The sequence below is a fragment of the Zeugodacus cucurbitae genome, chromosome 4 (genome assembly GCF_028554725.1).
Source record: "Zeugodacus cucurbitae isolate PBARC_wt_2022May chromosome 4, idZeuCucr1.2, whole genome shotgun sequence".
Lineage (NCBI taxonomy): Eukaryota > Metazoa > Arthropoda > Insecta > Diptera > Tephritidae > Zeugodacus > Zeugodacus cucurbitae.
The window spans coordinates 44,111,974-44,133,285 of NC_071669.1; the positions used below are offsets into that span (position 1 = coordinate 44,111,974).

General features: G+C 37.5%; 1 protein-coding gene across 2 annotated transcripts in view; it reads left to right on the forward strand.

The window, feature by feature from the left end:
- Positions 1–10,052, forward strand: part of LOC105221120 (serine-rich adhesin for platelets) — a 150,798-nt gene extending 140,746 nt beyond the window's left edge. For both annotated transcript variants that reach the window (XM_011197845.3, XM_011197844.3), the window contains one exon: positions 901–10,052. In XM_011197845.3, coding sequence (XP_011196147.1) covers positions 901–5,807 — 4,907 coding nt within the window. In that variant the 3' untranslated portion in view covers positions 5,808–10,052. The remainder of the gene's footprint in view (positions 1–900) is intronic.
- The last annotated feature ends 11,260 nt before the right edge of the window (positions 10,053–21,312 follow it).

A 21,312-nucleotide genomic window follows, 5' to 3' on the forward strand; every position in this document is an offset into this window, starting at 1 on the left:
GTGAGCTATTGCAGAGCGTATTTCAGCATTGATATTTCGTTAACATAAAAGTTTCTATATTTTACATCAAATTGCTTTAGTATATTTCAAGAGGTTTTGAGCATTGAAATAGACATGTCAAAGGTTCACCGGCCAAAAAGTTGATGACATCCACATCAAAGTATTGGTATTTAGTCATTATTGATTTTCTGCGCTATAGCTGTACGCAATATATTCATCTTCTCATATATTCCAAGAGTTAGTGACAGATCACTTCATGTCCTTAATCTATTAGACTCTAATAATAATGTCTTCTAAAAGATACCCAGGCCCCGGTATTTATTTAGCCACGCTTATATGTAAAATTAACTCTGCGAGTGGTGTTTAACTTTACTCCTTCCAACACTCAATTGCTTTTCTCCACTCCAATATTAGCCACGATTTTTTCCATAAATATTCGCAATCTGGCAGGCACCGTTTTCAGTGGTAGACATCGTAGACGATTATGTAAACAAAGGTAAAAAACCGCGAATCTATTCACCCAGTAATGCGAATGGAAATGGTTGTATACATAAATAAAATTTCTATTCAATTTGAATTTAAATTGCCGCCGCCATCTTTTCCCATATACATACAAACATATGTGTGTGCATGTCTCCTTATTTATTTGCACGATTGATGGGAAATTAATGCTTTAGGCATTTGTGATTGACAGTGCATACTTTCAGGCAAAGTGTTATACATATGAACCTGAGTAGACTGGTGACGCACCGAGTTGTTTTTTAGTCTTTACTTCCATAGCACTTAGCATTTTAAATGTGATGTTTTGTAGAAAACTATGCTAATTTTTAAGCGTATTTACTTTACGCCGGATATTATACTCCACTTCTTCTTAGTAATCTATATATATATTTTTTGCAGCCTTGAAAACCTCACCCGCCATACACGAGCAATGCAAACAACTGGAGCGTGCCAAGACCAGCGATATGCTGAAAGCGAAAATACAGCAGCGTCCCAATCGCGAAGACTTGGAGCGACGTCACATATTGGAGGAGGATGAGTGTCATATCGATCCGAGCTTGGCGGAGAAACAGCGCATGCTGAAGAAAGCGCGCCTGGCCGACCAGCTGAACTCGCAGATACAGCACCGGCCCGGACCACTCGAGCTCATCAAAAAAAATATTTTGCACACAGAAAAACCAATTGAGAAGATTGTCAAAGAGGGTTTAGTATCATTCAAAGCCACAAGTGAAGGTCTACTAACACGGCCACAGCACCCACATAGTTACGTGACTTATGAGGAGGACTCACAGAGCTCAGAAAGCGATACGCGTCAAACGCCACCACGCGCTGATGAGCAAACGGCGTGTGACAGCGCTGGTGATGCGTTGCAAGCAGCTGCTGCTTCGGCAGGTATAGTAACTGTAGCGCTTACAATACCTACTAGCAGTGGTCAGGTGGTCGTTACATCTGCACCACTTGTACAGAGTAGCGCACCAGCGCTGAAAGTTAATGCAGTGCCACCGCCGCCACCACCACCACCGCCAGCAGTGTCTATCGCCAGTAGTCTGCAGGTCAAACAAGAGACGGCGAATCTCTTTGAAGAGCTCTGCCAATCGGTTGCTGGACCATCAGCCAGCCCTGGAGGCAGCTTTTTGTCGATGGTCTCCTCACCAGCTTCGCTTACATCGACTACTTCAACATTGAGTCCACTATCGTCCATTGCTTCACCACCACAAACTTTGACATCGCTACCGCCTTTGAGCTGTCAGTTGTTGAAATCGGATGCACCAGGCAAGGAAAAGAACAGAAAGAAATCAAAATCGAAACCGGCCTGCAAGGCGCGTACAATTAAATTTCACGAGTATAAGGGACCGCCGAATGCGTCACAGAAGTTGTGTAGTGAAAGTAGTCAACCCGAAGAGACATCCTACCAACTGATGTTGGAACAACAGAACTGCTTGCTCAAATTTCTGGAAACGCTCAACAAGAATCAGTCTATCGTGCCAGCAGCCAGTGCCGCAACAGCAAGCACTAGCGCCATTGGCGCAGCAAATGGTGGTTTAGTGACGACAGTGGCTAAATCGAACACTACAGCGGCTACAACAGCAGCAACATCCACAAAGCTGTCAACTGCTCTACCCTCACCAGCACCAGCTACACCTTTGTCCAACGTCACGGCGGTTAGTGATGGCGCAAGCAGCACGGTCTCACCGGCTAACTCCACATTTTCCATAATTTCCACGCCACGTCCGCCTCCGTTACTATCGCCCGCACTTTCGGTCACTTCTTCCATACCACCGAGTCCGGCCACGAGCTACGCTGAGTCTACATGCTCCGCTACAGATATCTCACGCTTAGAAAAAATGAAAGTTTCTGATTTGAAAATGCATCTGAAGCGACGCAACCTGCCTGTGTCAGGGCCGAAGCCACAACTAATCGAACGTCTCAAACCATACTTACCGCTTGACATCAGCGAGTGTTCAACAATTGTGAACACTCCCGCCTCCACAGCTTCTTCCGAGATGATTTCCACTGCAGGTGCTGAAGCCATGGACGTCACCAACACAGCGGTGAGCGCGGAGCAGAATGTTCCCATGGTTGTCAATTCACCACACCCCGCAGCAATGTCACCGGAACGCCGTAACCTCGAGCATGAACAAATGGACATAGTACAGCAAGTGGACTCACCGCGCCCGGTGCCGTTGCAGACCATACTACAACCGAAACCGCAGGCCGCAACCATCATTTTAACGAACGATGACTTGGTGCGCGAACAGAAGCGTCAAATTGATGAGCTGCAGCGTCAACTCCAGCGCTCACAACAAGAGTTGCAGCAGATGCGCCAAAAGCAACAGCAAAGCAGCCATCAACAGAAGCATTTGTTGCATCCACAGCAGCAGACGGTGACCGCACAGGTGGTGAATGCCCTGCCCACACAGCAGATAACGCTGATCACCACAACCGCGCCGCACTGCGCACCGCTCGCCGTTCTCCCGCAAATCAAAGAGAACATAACGTTGCCCGCCACCAAAGTGGCCACGGTCAAATCGCATGCGGCCAAGGCGAATGCTTCAAATGCGACGGCGCACAAAGCCGGTGCCAACAACAACACTACGGCGGTGACACCACAAGCGATGAGTCAGAAAATGGTCGTGAAACAGCAATTGGAGGCGAAGATACAGAAACAAAAGCAAGCAGCTGCTGCCGCAGCGGCCGCAGCACAAGCGCAGGCGCAACAACAACACGCCCAACAAGTGCAAGCCCAAGCGCTGGCACAGGCACAAGCGCAAGCGCAGGCGCAACTGCGTCTACTCACCACCACGCAAAAGACACAAACTTTACTCATTCCAACCGTGACGGCGGCGCCTGCACCTGCAAAGTTAGACGAGTTGAAGAAGCCGAATGCGGCGCGTCAAAAGAATTCCAACAACAACGCTATGAATAAGTGCAATGCAAATGCTGCCAATACAAATAACGCCGCCGCAACAACAACAATACTCGCGAATCAAATACCGTTGACAGCGAAGACGCACAATAATCTCGGACTCGTGTGGAACGAAGGCAATCAGACGATCTTTCTGGTGGGACTGAACGATCAGCATATGACAGCGCATACGATCGGCAATATTTCGCTGGCCAATGCTAGTCCAGCTACAAAGAAACTGTTGAATGGACATCAGCGCACGAGTTCATTGCCGAGCATACTCTTTCCCATCGCCACGCCAGCAGGTCACGAGCCGCAGCATCAGCTGATCGAGGCGAAACCGGTGATTACACAACAACAGCTGCAACAATTGCAACTACAACAACAGCAGCAGCATCAATTTCACAATCGCATCTTTCCGCACACACAGCAAATCATACAGCTGGACATCAAGCCACACAACCTACCGCCGCCACCGCCACCGCCGCCGCAATACGAGGAGGCAACCAAGCAGCTGGCTGCCAAAGCACATCTATCGCAGATTAAGATCAAAGAGGAGCCCAACACGGGACGCAATACGCCACATGCGCCCACACACTCGGTGACAACGCAGACGACCAGCAAGCGCAAGAACCCGGTCAAATCGGAGAAAGTGGCCAATGTGCTGGACATACTTGTCAAGCAGGGTGATCTGCCGGAGAGCGTGTTGGAACCCATCACACCTGTGACTCCGCTCACACCGGGCGGCAGCAATGCGCTTATGACAGACATGGGCGGTAATTTGATATTCAGCCCCAACACAAACTTGCAAACCGCCGCGGATGTGCTGGCCGCTTCGGGCGCGCTCGTGCCCAAACAGGAGCCGCGCAGCAGTCCAATGCCGGAGAGCACCATGCCCACGCAAGCGATGGACACAACGCCCAGCGGACAACAGCAGCAGCAACAGTCACAACGTGACATGGACAGCGTGTTTCAGATGTTGAGCGGCGGCAGCGATATACCGTCTAATGTCATCAATTCACCACTACACAGTGGCTTTATTGACAACATCGACATGGCCTCGCCATTGCAGCCGGACGCACACATCGACGCCGAGAGCGTGGCTAAGACATTGGATATATTCCTGGAGCAACACCATTCCACACCGCCGCCGCAATCGTCTACGCCCGGCGCACACTTGCAGCAGCATCAGTCGCCCACACACCACGACATGCTGAGCAAGGCGAGCAGTTCACCCGAGAAGGTTATGTCACACAATGTCGGCAGTCCGGATGCCAAGCTTAATCACTTTGATGAATTTGAGCTGTTCGAGTTGATGTCGCAGCAGTTGGAGATGGATATCGGTGATGATGCAAGCAATTTCACAACGCACGTTGGTGGCGTCGGCGGCGGCCTTAATCCTGCCCACCAACAGCACTTACATCATTCCAGCGGAGATGGCAAGAGCGTCAATGGCGTCGACTCGACGGGAGTGGCGGCCAACACACTAAATGGGCTGCGGCGTGATATGAATCCCAGCTTGCAGCCATCGATCAATGAGCTTATACAACAGCAATTGCAACAACAGAGTCATCAACAAACACAACAACAACAGCAATACCAGCAAATGCAACACAACAATTGCGCACGTGACGTGTTGAGCGCCGCTGACGTGGATTTCGATGCCGAGAGCTTTGTGGCGCAACTCGCGCAAGTCACCGAGCAAGAAGGCATTGCCAATAATAACAACAACAATAATCTTTCAAACAATCACAGCATATTAAGTGGCATCGGCGACCACAGCAACGCGGGAAGCCCACTCAACAACCACAACAACAATGGCAGTGAGCTAAGCAGTAGCGGGGACACCAGTCTCAATCTGCATGACAATGATGCGCGTACACACAGTCACAGTCACAACCACAGCGATAATCACTTCAACGCCACGCCTATGGATGTTTGCGATGATTTCGACAACCCGCTAGGCTCCTTCAGCTTCTCCGCGTTCTCGCCAGACTCCAACATCAATACGCCACCGCATCCATTTGGCAGCGGTGACAGTGGCAGCAGTAGCATGTTGAACGGCGGTTGCATGGTGAATGGCGAAACCAATATGGGACTGGGCATCGGCGGCGGCATGGTGAGTGGCGTGGGTTTGGGTGGTGGCGCTCCCTCCTCGTCAGCGGCCAGCTCTTCGACGTGCGGCATGCAGGCGAACAACTCCAACTCCATGGGTATGGGCGAGCAAATGTCCATTTGTGGCCTCAGCGATGGCAGCACAATGATGGGGCTGGGCGGCATGGGTGAGAGCGCAATGACGGCGGCGGGTAGCGACAGCTTTGGTACGCCCGGTGACATCTTAGATTTGTTCAATATCGACGACTATAAAATGTCCTGGGGCGAGGGGGATTTCGCGGTATAAGCGTGAGAGGGCACCAGGCACCAATAAAGCTACAAAGCTACATGGTTTAAAATTACGAGAGGTCGCGACGCTGGTGTAGATTGAGTGCGAATGAAACATCATGTTAATCAACATCATTTCCATAGTTGTTGTAGTTGCTGTAGTTGTTGTTGCAATTATTTAAAGTCACCGCTACGCTTTCGGTTGCGGAAGTGTGCGCTCTGACCAACGCGTTTGTGTACAGGAAATTGAATTAATGCTAATGGCATTGTGGTGAGCTTTCGCTCCGAGCGGCAGGATGTGCATGGTTGCGGTGTGGCCGCATTAAGGGGAGGGGGCAGTGGACGGCTTTGTGTGCGTGTGCCCGCCTTTATTAGGCAATTATTATGCGCATATTCAAGCGTAAAATCGCTGTCGTACGAGTGTAGTTGAAGTTTCACAATCATATAACGGTGTTTTATTGCACAATTCGCAATAACAACAACATATACAACACACATTATCACAGCGCTCTTGGCTACACAATCAACCATTATATGTACATATATCTACGTGTATATATATAAACATTTGTACATTCGAACTTATTCCTCTTTTTTCTACAATTTTACTATGATAACTATCAAACGGAGACCCCCACCTTTGAGAAAATGCATTTAAAGTCAATTTAACAAAAAAAATGAAAAACAAAAACAAAAACAAAAAACATTATGGCGCTCAATATGCGAGCGCTCGAATTTCCATGTGGAAGCCAAGTCGCTAATGTGTGTGAAAATATTTTTTGATAATAGGCCGCGCCGCATGAGAGGGTGGTAGGAAGCGCGTGTAAGCAGGAGAGTGGGTGTAAGAGAGTAGTGTAACAAAAGTCATATAAACAATTAAAAAAAGAGTACTACGAAGACATGCATTGTGAAGTGAAAGTAATTGAGACCATTCCAATAATAAAATAAAATTTACAAATTTAAAGAAATTTTTTAGAAGCAAAAATAAATAGTTTAGTGTGGTTTTGTGGGCGCTTGTAGGTGTGTGGAAGAGCACAGTTTTGTAAGAGAGTTGCTTTGTTGGCGCTTTAATTGTTAAAACAATAATTTGAAAAACAACAACAACAATATATGTACTTATTTTTATAAAGCAAATTTTCGAAAACAACATCAATGAAAATGCCAAAAAATATATAGCAACAATAATGCACTAAAAACAATAACAAATTATTTCAAAAGCGCTACAACAACAACTTCGGAAAAATATCGATAAGCCGTTGCCATTTATTCTCATGCTGCCCAGCTGCCTCCGACATGCCCCGTACCACTTGCCGTCATAAAACAGCGCATGACAACAACAAAAACATTCTTGTATTTAAGTTTAATATAAAAACACAAAAAATTATGAAAAATTGTAAATAGTTAAAAGGTGATTAAAACAAATATTTAATTTAAATTTTCAAATGCTAAAGCAAAAACAAAAAAAATGAAAAATGACAAAAACAACTACTTCATGCAAAAACAAAAAAAAAAAATTTAACTAAATTACATGCAAATACATACATACATACATACATATATATTAAATTTAATTACTTAAATGCATTAATAAAAAACAATTATACTTCGTAATAAAGATTAGTATAGAAAAAACAAAAAAAAAATGTAAAAATGAAATTAAAATTATTATAAATAGCGGCAAATGTAATAGTGATAAATTTTATAAAATTTAATATTTAAAATCATGTGAAAAGTATTTCCTTGGAGGAAAGAAAAAGCCTTTTTTGAAGTAAGTATTTGCTGTTTTATTTGGTTTCAATTTTTGCTTTGGCTTGCATAAAATTTTTAGCAAAAAAATAAAATGTTTTTTGCACTTGGAATGCAAATTATATCTATAAAAAGAAAAATAAAAATTTTATAAAATGTAATTAAAATTATAATAAAATTTTAAAATTAAAATAATAATTGTAATTAAAAAATTTGTGAAATTAAAAAAATTGTTGTTACAACAATTTCAAGGCCATGTTTAGTTTAGTATATGAAAATATATATTATATTTTATATATAAAAACATTGAAAAAATTAACATAAATTTAGCTGCAGTAAGCAATTTAAAGTTGAATTATGCTATACACATGAACATTTGTATGAAATGGTTTAATGCAAATACATTTATATTAAAAATCACAAAGAAATTATTATGTTTAACATTTAAAATGCCAATTAGTTTGTTAATCTACTAAATATTTTACGAAATTTGAATAAAGAATTTTAATATTTTCATTAAATTAATAAAATTTAAGCAAGTATATCATGATAAGTGTGTGCTTCTACCAAATTACAACAACATACAACGTTTTAAATATTCAATAAGCAAAATAACTGTTTGTATATATTAAAATGGAAATTATTTTATTAAAAATATAAATACGAGTTAATCAAAAAAATTTAATAAATTTACATTTAGTCATACAAAAGTTTATTGCTTGCGAATGTCACACATAAAAATGTGCGAAAAAGCGTTTACACTATATTTGTAGGGCATTTGCAGCTTTAATTGAGATTTATTACGCATTAAAAATTCAACAGAACACTACTGTGCCACGAAATAATACGCATGCAAGTAAAATTTCGAAAAGTTACTCACAAAAAAATAATTCCGTTTTCAAACACTGATGCATATTTTCAACTATTATGATATTAAAAAGCAAAAAAACATATATTCTTTATTTAGCTTAAATACATATATGAAATAAAATATTATTAATACTATGATATTTCATTATTTTATAATTTAGTGAAACATTAATTTACAAAACAAAAAAGAATAAAAACGAAAAATATTAAAATAAAAACATCAAAATAACAACAGAATTAATTTCAAAAAACAAAGTACTTAATAAAATGCAGTTACATTTTGTGTTTAAGCAGCACTAAAAACTGCGTACTTAAGTAAAAACTAACTATAGTTTGTTATAAAAAAAATTTGCTTATGTTTAAATGAAAGCATAAAATACATTTGAAAAATATTTATTTTTTCTTGCTCATAAAACATTCTGTAACTGTTAAGTTTAGCGTAAGGAAATGCAAAAAATAAATATTGAAATAAAAAATAAACTAAATTTAAAATAAAAATAAACTTAATAAAAAAAAATAAAAAACGTGCTTATTTAAAATAAATTAAAAATATATAATTAGTAATAATGTATATCATACAAAAGTAAGTGAAAGCGAAAATATATTTGAATCAATACAAATTAACAGTTATTTTGTACAATAAGAAATAACCGAACGCAACTTAAGTTAAGACGCGCTTAAGATTAAAGAAAAATGATAATAAATAAAGTAAAAATAATTAAAAAAAAAAAATGCCTAGCATACAATTACAATACCTAACAATGACGGTCAAATGTTGTCTGACACGCTAATACTGTTATTAATATCACAACAGACACACATAACATATATGCACACAGATGCAACATGCCACACTGGAAATGGCAAAAATAACGTTTTTAAGCATATTCATTTTTATTATTAATATTAAATTAGTGTTTGTATTGAATAGGCTTAAAGCTTTTAACAAGAAAAAAATGTGTAACATTTTATTTTATTATAAAACACACACACACATGTTATTTGCAAACATTCGCTCCCCTTCTAATTAAGTGCATATGTATTGTTCGAAAAAACACATAATTCAATTTGTATGTGGCAGTTGTAGTATATAAGTGGAAGTATATAATGCAAAAAGTGAGATTAACAGTGTTGTGTGTGTGTCTGAACACTGACAGCTTGGCTGTAGCGAAAGTTTTTCACACACACACACCTTTGCACATGTGACTACTAGTGGCGTACTAACAGTTAAAGACAGCTTAGTTAATGATTGAGCTACATATTTAAAAAACAGTTAATAATATGAAATTGAAAATAATTTCATTTTTGCAACAGAGTAATCGTATGTCCTCGTATGTGTATATTTCTTTGAAAGTTTTGTTTAATAATTACTTTTTTATATTTTGTTTTTGTTGTAACAGTATAAATATTTAACTCAATTTGTCTGAGTGGAATGGGAATATTTTTTATTAAATTTTTAATTATGGAAAGTCTGAGGTAATGTTTGATATTCGAAAGCAATAAAAGCTAAACAAATTTAATAATTTATAAACAATTTTAGAAAGTGTCATTGATTATAATAAAAAAAAAAATTTATAAAATTAATAAATTTAAAATATATTAATATTGTTTAAAAATAGACCAAAGTAATTTTAATATTATTTTTTTTTTTAAATTAGAGTGTCTTTAATTTATTTTATGTTATAATTTATTACTTACCGATCCAAACAAGGTTAGATCGTTGAGAGGACGACCCTTGAGCAGATAAAATCCGGTATCTCAGAACCAAATTGTGTTAAAAATTTAAATAGAAAGTATTAATTAAAATCTAGCTCATATTTTTTACGAAAAATTATTAATTATTTTAAATTATTTGGCATTTACGAAATCTTATTTAATTATTCGAAAAATATTAATATACTTTTTTTTTTACATTAGATAAATATTTTTATTAAAATATATAATATTAAAATTAAAAAAAAAAAACTTCATATACTTTTTGATTTTTTAAAACCTTTTTCATTGAAATTTTTAAAATGTTAATCAAAAATAAAATAAACAGTATTTTTAGTTAAATTTTAATAACGTTTAATATTATTTTATAATAATTATTTATAACATTTACTTTTAATAATATTTATTAATTTTATTTCATAAAAATTTTTAATTTTTGTTTATTTTATTTTTATTTTTTTTTTTAAATTAATTTAGTTTTTTATTTTATTAAATTAATTTATTTTCTAACTCAGTATTTGAAAAATTAAAAAAAAATATTATAATATAGCTGGTTGAGGGTTAAAATTTAAAACATTTATAACGACAAGAAAAAATGATAAACACTTTGAACATTAAACACAAAAACAAAATCTTCAAACTGCACAAACAAATTTATTATAATTTGAAAACTTGTAAGAATTTCCCAAAATATAAAATAAAATTATAAAAAATTATTTTTACACACCTCTGCACACAAAACGATTACACTGTTGCAAAAAAAATTATTAAAAAAATATGTAAAAAATAATAAAATATTTTCCAACAAAAAGTTTAACGCCACAAAACATAAGCATAATATTTGAAAATAATTTTTTAACATTTAAAAAATATACTGTTACATTTTACTACGCAATTACGTAATGTTCTACTACAATTATACATACACTACTACAATTATACATACATACGTATGCACATACAATAATGAATTCTTATTAAATATATATGTACGTTAAATATTGAATTTGCTTTATATTTATAAACAGTTTTTAAGCCCATATAATTGTACTACTTAAACTAAAAAAACAAGCAAAAATCAAATAAATAATTTGCATATAACTACAACTACAATATGAAAATAAACATACATACATACATATAACTGTATATCATAATTATTATTACGTATTCTCTTTACGGTACATACTACTTATACACATAACAAAGTGATAATGCAAAACCAACAAAAAATGATTTATAAAATAAATAAGAAAACATCATTTAGACTATACAATAAATAAACATTATTAAATAAAAACATCTTTTCCAATATTAAATAAAAATTGTTGTTGTTTTATTTAAAAAAAAAACTGGTGATTGAAGTGGCTTTTTTGAGTACTTTTGTTTTTTGAGAAACCAAACTTATTATCGTTCACATTTTTTTAAGGACCTATGTAAAGCTTGACTAGCGTAAAATAATATATATTTTATTATACAGGGTGCACTATCTCTTAAAGCAGTATGAAACTATTCAAAACCGTCTCTTTATATTGAGATGCTCTTAAATTATCATCCATCCAAATCAGAAGCAGTCCAATTCTACATATTGGATATTGTGGTTTTCAACATCCCTTTCAACACCTGACTTGTAGCTATTTTACCAGAAACTGAAAAGTTTATATCGAGTTTTGACTTGAGGCGTCATCTAATATCGAATGTCGTCAGACAATATGTAATGGATTCCTAGTAGGATAAGTACTGATTTGAGGTTCACATAATTAACTCAATCGGTTAGCAAACCTGAAAGTAATATTCACATATTGACAATAAAGGTGCACCCTGTGCCAATTTACTTATAAAGGGAGATCCATTTTGAGGTTCCCCATTTTTTAATGAAAAAAAAAAAATAAAATTTAATGCGTAATGTTTATTATCATTCGAATGAACATTCTATGATATTCATTTTTTACAGAGTATCTCTTTCAAATGTTGGCCGCAGCTACGTCTCAGATGGTCCATCCGTTTAGTCCAATTTGACACGCGTGATGCTTTGCTCCGAGGCCTGAATCAAAGCGGGATTGTCCGCATATACTTAAGAGTTTACATATTCGCACAGGAAAAAATCTAACGGTGTGATATCACACGATTTTGGTAGTCAATCGATCGGCCCAAAACGTGAAATTATCTGCTCATCGAAATATTTTCGCAATAAATCCATTGATAGTAGTCGCCATTAATCGTCAATTTTACCGTTCTTACCAACATAATTTTTGTATGGACCGATGATTTCACCGGCCCACCAACCATACCAAACCGTTATTTTTTTTTTAATTTCTTCAGATTGCTCTTCGTCCCAAATGCTTGTTCATATACCCATTGAGCCAGAAATGGACTGCTCAGCTAAACAGAATTTGGCTCAAAAACGACAAATATTTTTGGAACTTTTCAAGAGCCCACAGAGCGAAGCAATGTCGTTAGGGAAGATCGAGCTGCTTCAGTTCTTGCACAAGCTGTATTTTGTACGCTTTGAATTTAAGTTCTCGACGTAAAAGGCAACAAGTCGTTCTATTGAAAAACGTATTTCTGGTTGGATCATCCGATACATGTTCCATATCTGATTGACCTGAAGTCTCGAAATACTACAAAGAGTGCCATCAACAGCAGTTCACTTTTTATAGATGTAATGTCATAATAAACTTAATAGTTGAAGTATGGAGAGATCCGAAAGATATATATATATATATATTAACGTCGTAGTTTAAGGCAATAGGCGTGATGTTATTGTATGGTCCAACCGGATTTATTTATATCATATCCAAGTAGCCTATTAATATGATGATAAGATCAATATCAGAAGTGAATGTGTAAATTGTTAATCTGTTTTAATTTAAGGTCTGTTGGATTTAGGGGAAATGACATAAAGTAAGAAGGAATAAAAGATCCTTTGCAAACTTGTTTTGAAGTTTGATGAAAATTTCGGAATTAACTATAGTGACTTTTTAATCATTAATTTGTTTAACCACTGCGGTGACGAATGTATTTGTGAACCCATATGTAATAATGGTGGCCTATACTGAAGGGTTTCTCCTCCAGAAATGTACAATTTCCTGAAGTTTAAACTGAAGTATCTTTACGAAACAATGCTTATCTCATCTAAACTTGCAGATTCTGCGACAAAGAATGGCATTATTTAAAGAAAATTAGAAGACAGTATTATCTAATTATTTATAAATGTTTTGCAATTATATTTATAGCATACCATTATATCATAAACGCGCTCAATCGGTGAAACTTTTACTCCTCCGTTGCAAAGATTAAAAAGCAACTTCATCTGCGGTTAATTATGTACTTACAGTTAGTCTTTTGCTCATTCATTCATTGCAACCAATTTATCGCCACAAATAGTTATTCCGCTCACATCTTCTGCAGCCAATCTCCTCGGTTATTCCATTGGTGGCGATGCTATTTTAAACAGCTTCGGGAATCAGTCTATTTTCAGCATGGGTCAACCAGCTACACCAACCTCAATGGAGGGATACACTTAATAAGTGTGTAAGTATGTATGTTAGCGTGTGGTTCACCCGAGAGAGGCGATGACATCGCCATGTTGAATTATAAGTTTGCAGTTGATGCATGGAATAATAATGACAAATTATTATAACGCAACGCGAGTAGTCGAGAATGAGTGACAAGCACTCCTACAAACACTTGTAGCCCTCTCATGTACGCAATATGCTTTTGAGCCGTGTAAACAAGCGGAATGTGGTAGTTACTGTATCTTCAGCTGGAAATGAAGCAATAAAAAGGCAATAATCATTCTCATGAGCAACAGGCTGATTTTATAATAATGTTACAAGTGGGCGACTCAATGCTCAGTGTGATGGGGGGAAGGAAAATCGCATCGAAATGTTGATGTAAAGTTGAACAAGCAGAGAGCTTTGTCGATTTAGAAGAATCCATAAGTTTCAAGCAACATACGTCCGGGATCTGGTTTCGAAATCACGACGCACGGCGAGTTTAGCACAAATTCCACGCTGTCGATTTCAGAGGTCGTAAGTCTCTTAAACTGTGCTATGTTGTCAATAATATACTTATTCATTTGGATTCCGCATCCAACTTTTTTGTTTTTGCGTAGGATTATTCATGGCCATACAAAATGTCGAATGTCGACAACCCATCGTAAACACCCATCAATTTCAATGAAACGCGAACGGAAAATTGCAGATTATAATTATAAATTGTTACGTATTTTGGAAGATTAAATCCTTAAATTGCACCAGTGAAATGGAGAGCGCAAACAAAACAAAAGGAATTAAGATACAAAATCGTTTGCTAAAAATAGCCGAAGAAAGCTGATATAAACAAATTACGACAATTACTTGAAAAGCAGCAACAGTTGTTTGCACAAGTCCGTCCATAAAAAGACTAAGGGCCTACATTGAAGGCTACATGAGTATGTATATATACTGTTGGTATACGCCAAGTCAGTATATCATTAAATCGTTACGCATATATCTGTATATACAGGGTGTGCCATTTTCATCGTCAACAACTAAACTTTGAATTATTTTGATATTTTCTAATCGATAATTGTAAAAGTCTAAAAATTAATCGGCGAACGTCCCAAAATTGCTTAATTTAATTAACAGATATTATATTCGAGATCCATGAAACGTTATCGTTATTGGTCGAATATTGACAAACCGTCGGTAGGATATATGACAGATATGGATAAATAATAGTTCATTATAACTGACTATAAGTACCTGGAAGTGGCCTTGAGGGTTATTGGTTTCAGCAACACGAAAATGTATCTTTTAATCCTTGGAACATTGACGAGCTCCAGAAAAATATTTGTGCTATACATCGCTATACTGCCCAATATAAACGAAAAATTCAGAAGCCACACAAAATTTTGCTGTCTTTAAGACGATTACTTTAGATTTTAATGTTATAGCGACGCCATATTTCTCGCTCCTTTGACATCTCTTCAGTAATTCTGCAATTTCATCATGGAAAGATATACGTTCCAACAACCAGTTGGAATTATTAAAATTTACTATCGAAATTCGGAGTCAGTGGCCTCAACTTTAAGAGCGCTACGTCCAATTTATGATGACGTTCATTTCTGGCTGAATGGCTTCGTCAATAAGCAAAATATGCATTATTGGTCAGGCAGCAATCCACACGTACTCCATGAGTGATGATCAAGACCGGCACGTCACAGTGAATGACGTGACGTGAATTACATGATATGGACTTGGACAGAATGTGGTTCCTACAGGAGGGCGACACAAGCCAGACAGCGAATGCCACAATCGATTTATCGAAAACCAAGTTTGGTGAACGTGTTATCTCACGAATTGACCTAGTCAATTGGCCGTATCGGTCGTAAGATTTGACGCCGTTAGACTTTTTTCTTGTGGGGCTATGTCAGGTCTATGGTCTTTGTCAACAAGTCAGCGACGATTGATGAACTTCATACGAATATCGAAGAGTATCTATCGGTCGATTTATGCTTGAAAACCGTCGAAAAATGGGTTCAGCGTCTGGACTTCTGCAAGCGTACCCGTCATGGTGGTCATGCAAAAGAAATCGAGTTCCATACATAATGGCATCGAATGTACTTTTGTATTGATCTTATTGAAAACTCCTTTATAGGGGCCATATGTCAGCAAAAAACGCTGTTTTGGAGTAAGTCTACTAAGATTCACTACAAAATCTCAAATAAACTTGAGTATAAATTAAGTAAGAGCAGTCAAAAAGAAAACCTCCGGGATAGGTATTGACCCATTAGAATCCACAAGTTAATTTTTGCACCTTGATGGGTGTTAAAGTTTAAAAATTACTTTCAAAATATTTAATTAATAAAACTGGCTTAAAAGTATTTTTTATAATATTTAATATATACCGACGTTAAGGTATACACATACCGACGCCGCACCCTGTATACACATACATATACTTATGTGCTAATATTGAATTCGTTAATATCTTTATATATATATATTTATAAATATATATACATATATATGAGTTTATGTAAGCTTAATCTTCTTAGCGCTCGAAGATGAGTTATATAAGTAAGTGCGTGTGTATGAATACCCGACAGTATTGTTTAGTTGCTTGCGATCTTATTGAAATTGGTGTCAGTTCGCAATTTGATATAGTCCCACTTGTTTAGGCGCAAGATGGGTCGGCAGCGCGTGTGACACAAACTCTCTCATTTTAATGCCGACTAAAGTCATACAGACAGACATACATTGATAGAAAGTGTATTGAATAAGCGACAGCAGAGCACAGCAACAAATAATTTATATATTCACATAAATACACACAATCTCATACAACCAGCTTCATACGAACACACACACATTCACACAAGATACGCAGGCAGCGATGCATGCTGCTGGCATGCTTGTGTAGCCACCGCAGCGCGCCAGTGTTGACTTCATTTAATTGCGATGAATGTGTCGCAACGAGCCGAAGTGGATTCACAAGCCCCAGCCAAGCGTAATGGAAGCACGTAGAGGAAATTCGCCAAAGCAAAAAGAATATGAACTTGATGAATCCTATGGAGTGTGGGTGTGAACCGGTCTCGACGGCGCGGCAACTGGATATGAATGTCGCTCGGCGCGCAGCAGGATGTCAAGGATAAACGAAGTGGCTGAGTAGGCAAATACGTTGCCGATGATGAAGCGAAGTAGCAACAAGTTGATCAAGGACGCCGCAGCCGTGCGTTGCTGTGAGTGATGAGGAGTGCATTGTATATGTGTTAAGGGTTGCGCAGGCTGGGGGTTTGAGTGTGTGTATGTAACGGCGGCACAAGCATGCCAGTGGACATATTTGCGTTCATTAGGATGGAAATACATATGTACATACTTCAGTTAACCATGTACAATGCCAAAATAGAAATAAATATTAATAGCAACCGACTTCTATTTCGCTCAATGCCATTGCGGAGGCGCTTATTGCCTTTAATTTTTGCTCTTTGCCGCCAACAACAATGAAAAAACTATGTAGAGCGTATGAGCAAATAGTGACAATTAAAATAAATAGCGAATAAAGTTAATCACAATGCTTTCAACAGCAATGAAATAAAAGCGAATTGCAGCAAATAAGCAACGCATAAAAATAAAAACACATTTATTGCGACATAATATTGAGTTTAATTGCTGTTTATTGATTTATTAGGGGTAACGTGGCGTATGAGTAAGCTCTGGCAATTATGTCTGATATTTAATTTTGAATAAAATATATACAATAATACCCGCTTAGGTGCCACTGCTAAATATGTAACATTGTTGAGGCAGTAAAGCGGTTTTCCTATATTATACCTATATTTTCGGTACAAAAAATTATTCGAAGCTCTGAGGTCCTTATATTCGATATATGGCCCAATTCTGCGATTTTTAAAAGGGCATTGAAAAGTTTGACATTTTTTAGCATAACATCACTCAGAACGTTTTGTCATCTAATCGTGAATTGTTTTATTTACAGGGAATTACAAAAACTCATCTCGGCCAAAAAATGGAATTAACTCGTGAACATTTTCGTGCGATCATTTTTCACAACTTTCGACGTGGATTATCGGGACAAGAGTGCATCGATGAACTAAAATCTTTGTATGGCTATGAAGCACCATCCTATAGCACTGTGAAAAACTGGTACAACGAATTCAATCGTGGCCGACGCTCGCTCAAAGACGAATTCCGTGAAGGTCGTCCAAAAACAGCCGTTGTGCCAGAAAACATCGATGCCGTACGTGAACTGATAATGCAAGACCGTCATGTAACATACCTTCAGATAGAGGCATGCCTATGCATTTCTCCCACCAGCATACATTCGATATTGCATGAACACCTGGCCGTAAAAAAGGTTTGTTCTCGTTGGATCCCGCACAATTTGAGAATCGCTCAAAAAAAGGCTCAAAAAAAGTGCTTCGAAAATTGCTTTGGGCGCATGCAAAAGTGTATAAATCTTGATGGAGAGTATTTTGAAAAACAATAAAACCTATTTCATTATTAGGCCAGAAATATATATAGCAGCCCTCGTATACCATTTTGATTGCAGCACTTCTGTACTATCTTTATAATGAAATTTACGCTTTCTGGTGGTTTTCCTCTCTGAATGAAAGCATTTTTAGTAGCTTTCAATGTTACGTTTGTATGGGAGGTGGGCGTGGATATAATCCGATTTCCTCCATTTTTGGACTGTATAAGGAAGTGCCTTAAGAAAATGACCCCTGAGAGTTTTGTGGATATTGTTTTAGTAGTTCACGAGATATGTACAATGCTCAGCGTATTCAATGCAAAAAAAGCACTTAAACGATTGCAAAAAAAAAAATAAAATTTTGTGGCTTAAATTTTACATGAAAAGTAAAATTTTGCATAGAGGATCATATTAGTGAGAGGCATATTTGAATCACATGTTTGGGGAAATCGGCGTGGACCCGCCCCTTGCATGTTTTCTGTATATATCTCACAAACTAATAAAGCTATATAGACCTGTACACATTTCTCTTTTCCACCACATCATCAAGAAAAAGAGTGAAATCGTGTACTGACCATGCTCGCCTCCCATGTAAAGGTTATTTTGAAAATAACAAAAAGCGCGTTAACACTAAAATGAAAAATGGCAGAAACACTTAATTTTATAGAAAAGAGGATATAGAAGAGTTAAGATCAGATTAGTATAAAAAAGGAAAATTGGGGTGGCATCGGCCACTTATGAGCCTAAAACCATAAAACCATACCCCGTTATCTACTCGGTCAAAACCTTGAACTACTGAAATTGGGCGCTTCTCCTTATACACCCCGCTAAATATATATAAAGACAACCACTTCTTTAAAAAGTAAATATAGTGGCATACTTAGCTTAAATTTTGTTTTGTAATTTATTCTTTATGCTTATTAAATTATTCTTCGGGATTTGCATTGGTGTTTATCCAGAATAACTGAGGAATACCGTTATTTTATTTTTCGCCAGTGCGAATTAATTATAAATGCAATATGGTATTTCAATTGAAAACTGAAAGTTTTGTGTAAAAAAATGAAAATAAGTTGAGAAAAGGTGAACCTTTTTAGATTGTTTTAGTTGTATATTTTTTCTTAGGAAGTTTTAATTTTAACATGTATTCCGCGCGAAAAAATTTACTGCCTTGGAGGTGTGACATACATATATCATTAAAAAAATTGTCAAAATCGTACTATAACTTTTCTAGGCCCCAGATACTGAGCACCGAGGTCCTACCTCAGTACATATCGACAATTTTTTACCGAAAACATTTTTAAATTTCATGGAATATAAGTTAGAACTGAGAAAGGGCGAAAACAAAAAACCAACGCAAATCACATTCATAGGTTTCCTATTATTTCTGCTTCCCTATCAACTAGAGAAGAATCGATACTCACCATCTTTTCATCGATTTTAAAGCTGCCTTCGAAAGCACAAAAAGGAGCTGCCTTTATGCCGCGATGTCTGAATTTGGTATCGCTGCAAAACTAATACGGCTATGTAAACTGACGTTGAGCAACACCAAAAGCTCCGTCAGGATCGGGAAGGACCTCTCCGAGCCGTTCGATACAAAACGAGGCTTCAGAGAGGGTGACTCACTATCTTCAATCTATTACTGGAAAAAATAATACGAGCTGCAGAGCTAAATAGAGAAGGTACAATGTTCTACAAGAGTGTACAGCTGATCTCCTGTCATCAAACAAATAGTTAGCGCACACGCGTCTTGGCTCCCACGACACTGTTGTTGAATCCAACGCAAAATCACTCTTGCCAACAGGTGTTACTTTGGACTGAGTAGGCAATTGCAAAGTAAAAACCGCTGGAGGAAGCCGCGGAAGAGGATGACCTCCACTCCGATGGAAAGACCAAGTGCAAAGTGACCTGGCTTCACTTGGTGTTTCCAGTTGGCGCCAAAAAGCAAAAAGGAGGAAGGAGTGGCGCGCTCTGGTGGATTCGGCTATAATCGCTTAAGCGGTTTCTACGCCATATATATATATATATATATATATCAACTAGATCACAGAGGTATGTTAAAGCAGTAAAGGTTGGAATTGATGTTGGGTGTTGCCACACATAATTTATTTTCTGATATATATATACATATATTTCAATATTTGGTTTGACAGATTTCAACTGACTTAGAAAGACGGCATAAAAGAGAAGATTTCATTCTATAGTTAGAAGTGTTTTTAAATTATCATCAATTTACATTTTTAATGAGATACTAAGGATAAATGTGTCCTGTAAGTTTGGTTTACAAAGCATTGAAGATTTGGGAGATACCTATTAAGGGAGAGACCATGCCCACTTAAAAAAAAACGACCTATACTGGATTAACTGCAATAAGCATGCCCTTCGACATTAACAGTATTTTTGCTGTTTAGATTGGCTATGAGGTCAGGGCCCACATTTTGTAATATTAAATATCCTGCAACACTCACATCCTCTACGAAAAACACAGCTCCGTTGCACATTTAGCTTAGGTCAACTCAGCTCCCCCGCGTAATGCAACGGACATCAACGCAAGCCGCCAATTCATTTAAAAGTCACAGCAAACAACAGACGTGGTGTTTACGTCTCCAGCGAGCCCGTCTTCCCGTTGGCGTTGCTGGACATCATCTTTTTAATTAAATCGCTGCCTTGGCACTTCGTCACGTAACAGGCACAAAGGATTAGAGAACACTGTTACTTAATTGCTTTGTCGCGCTTTGGGATGAAGAAACCATTGATTGTGCGGGCGCAGTGCCCTGTCATGCCCTGTCATGGTCCCTTCTGTTTTTAACTGCAACGCATTGCAAAAACAACAGAAAGCGCAAATGCATTTGCGACAACAACAACAATGCGTTTCTTAAATGACTATTAAGCGAAACGACCTGCTATTTTTATTCGGCGCTGGCTCTGGCTCTGGCTCTTAATCGCACACACACAAACTCAGTGGTACATTTGCAGCGCGAAGCTGGTAGTTTTGTGGGGGGAGTAAGCGGAGCAAAGGCTCTTATGCATTTGTATGCCCATTAGTTTATGCATTTCTAAGATTATCAAGCAGCCTTTCCGCTTTTATTTGCATTTGTAATTGTGATTGCGCAGTGACCCCCATAATCGCCAGCCCACTTGTGTGGGAAGTTGGCTAAATGGCGCTCTGCAGTACACAGTTTGTTGCTTGAACGGAAGTTGCACTAATCCTTATTAATTGTCTG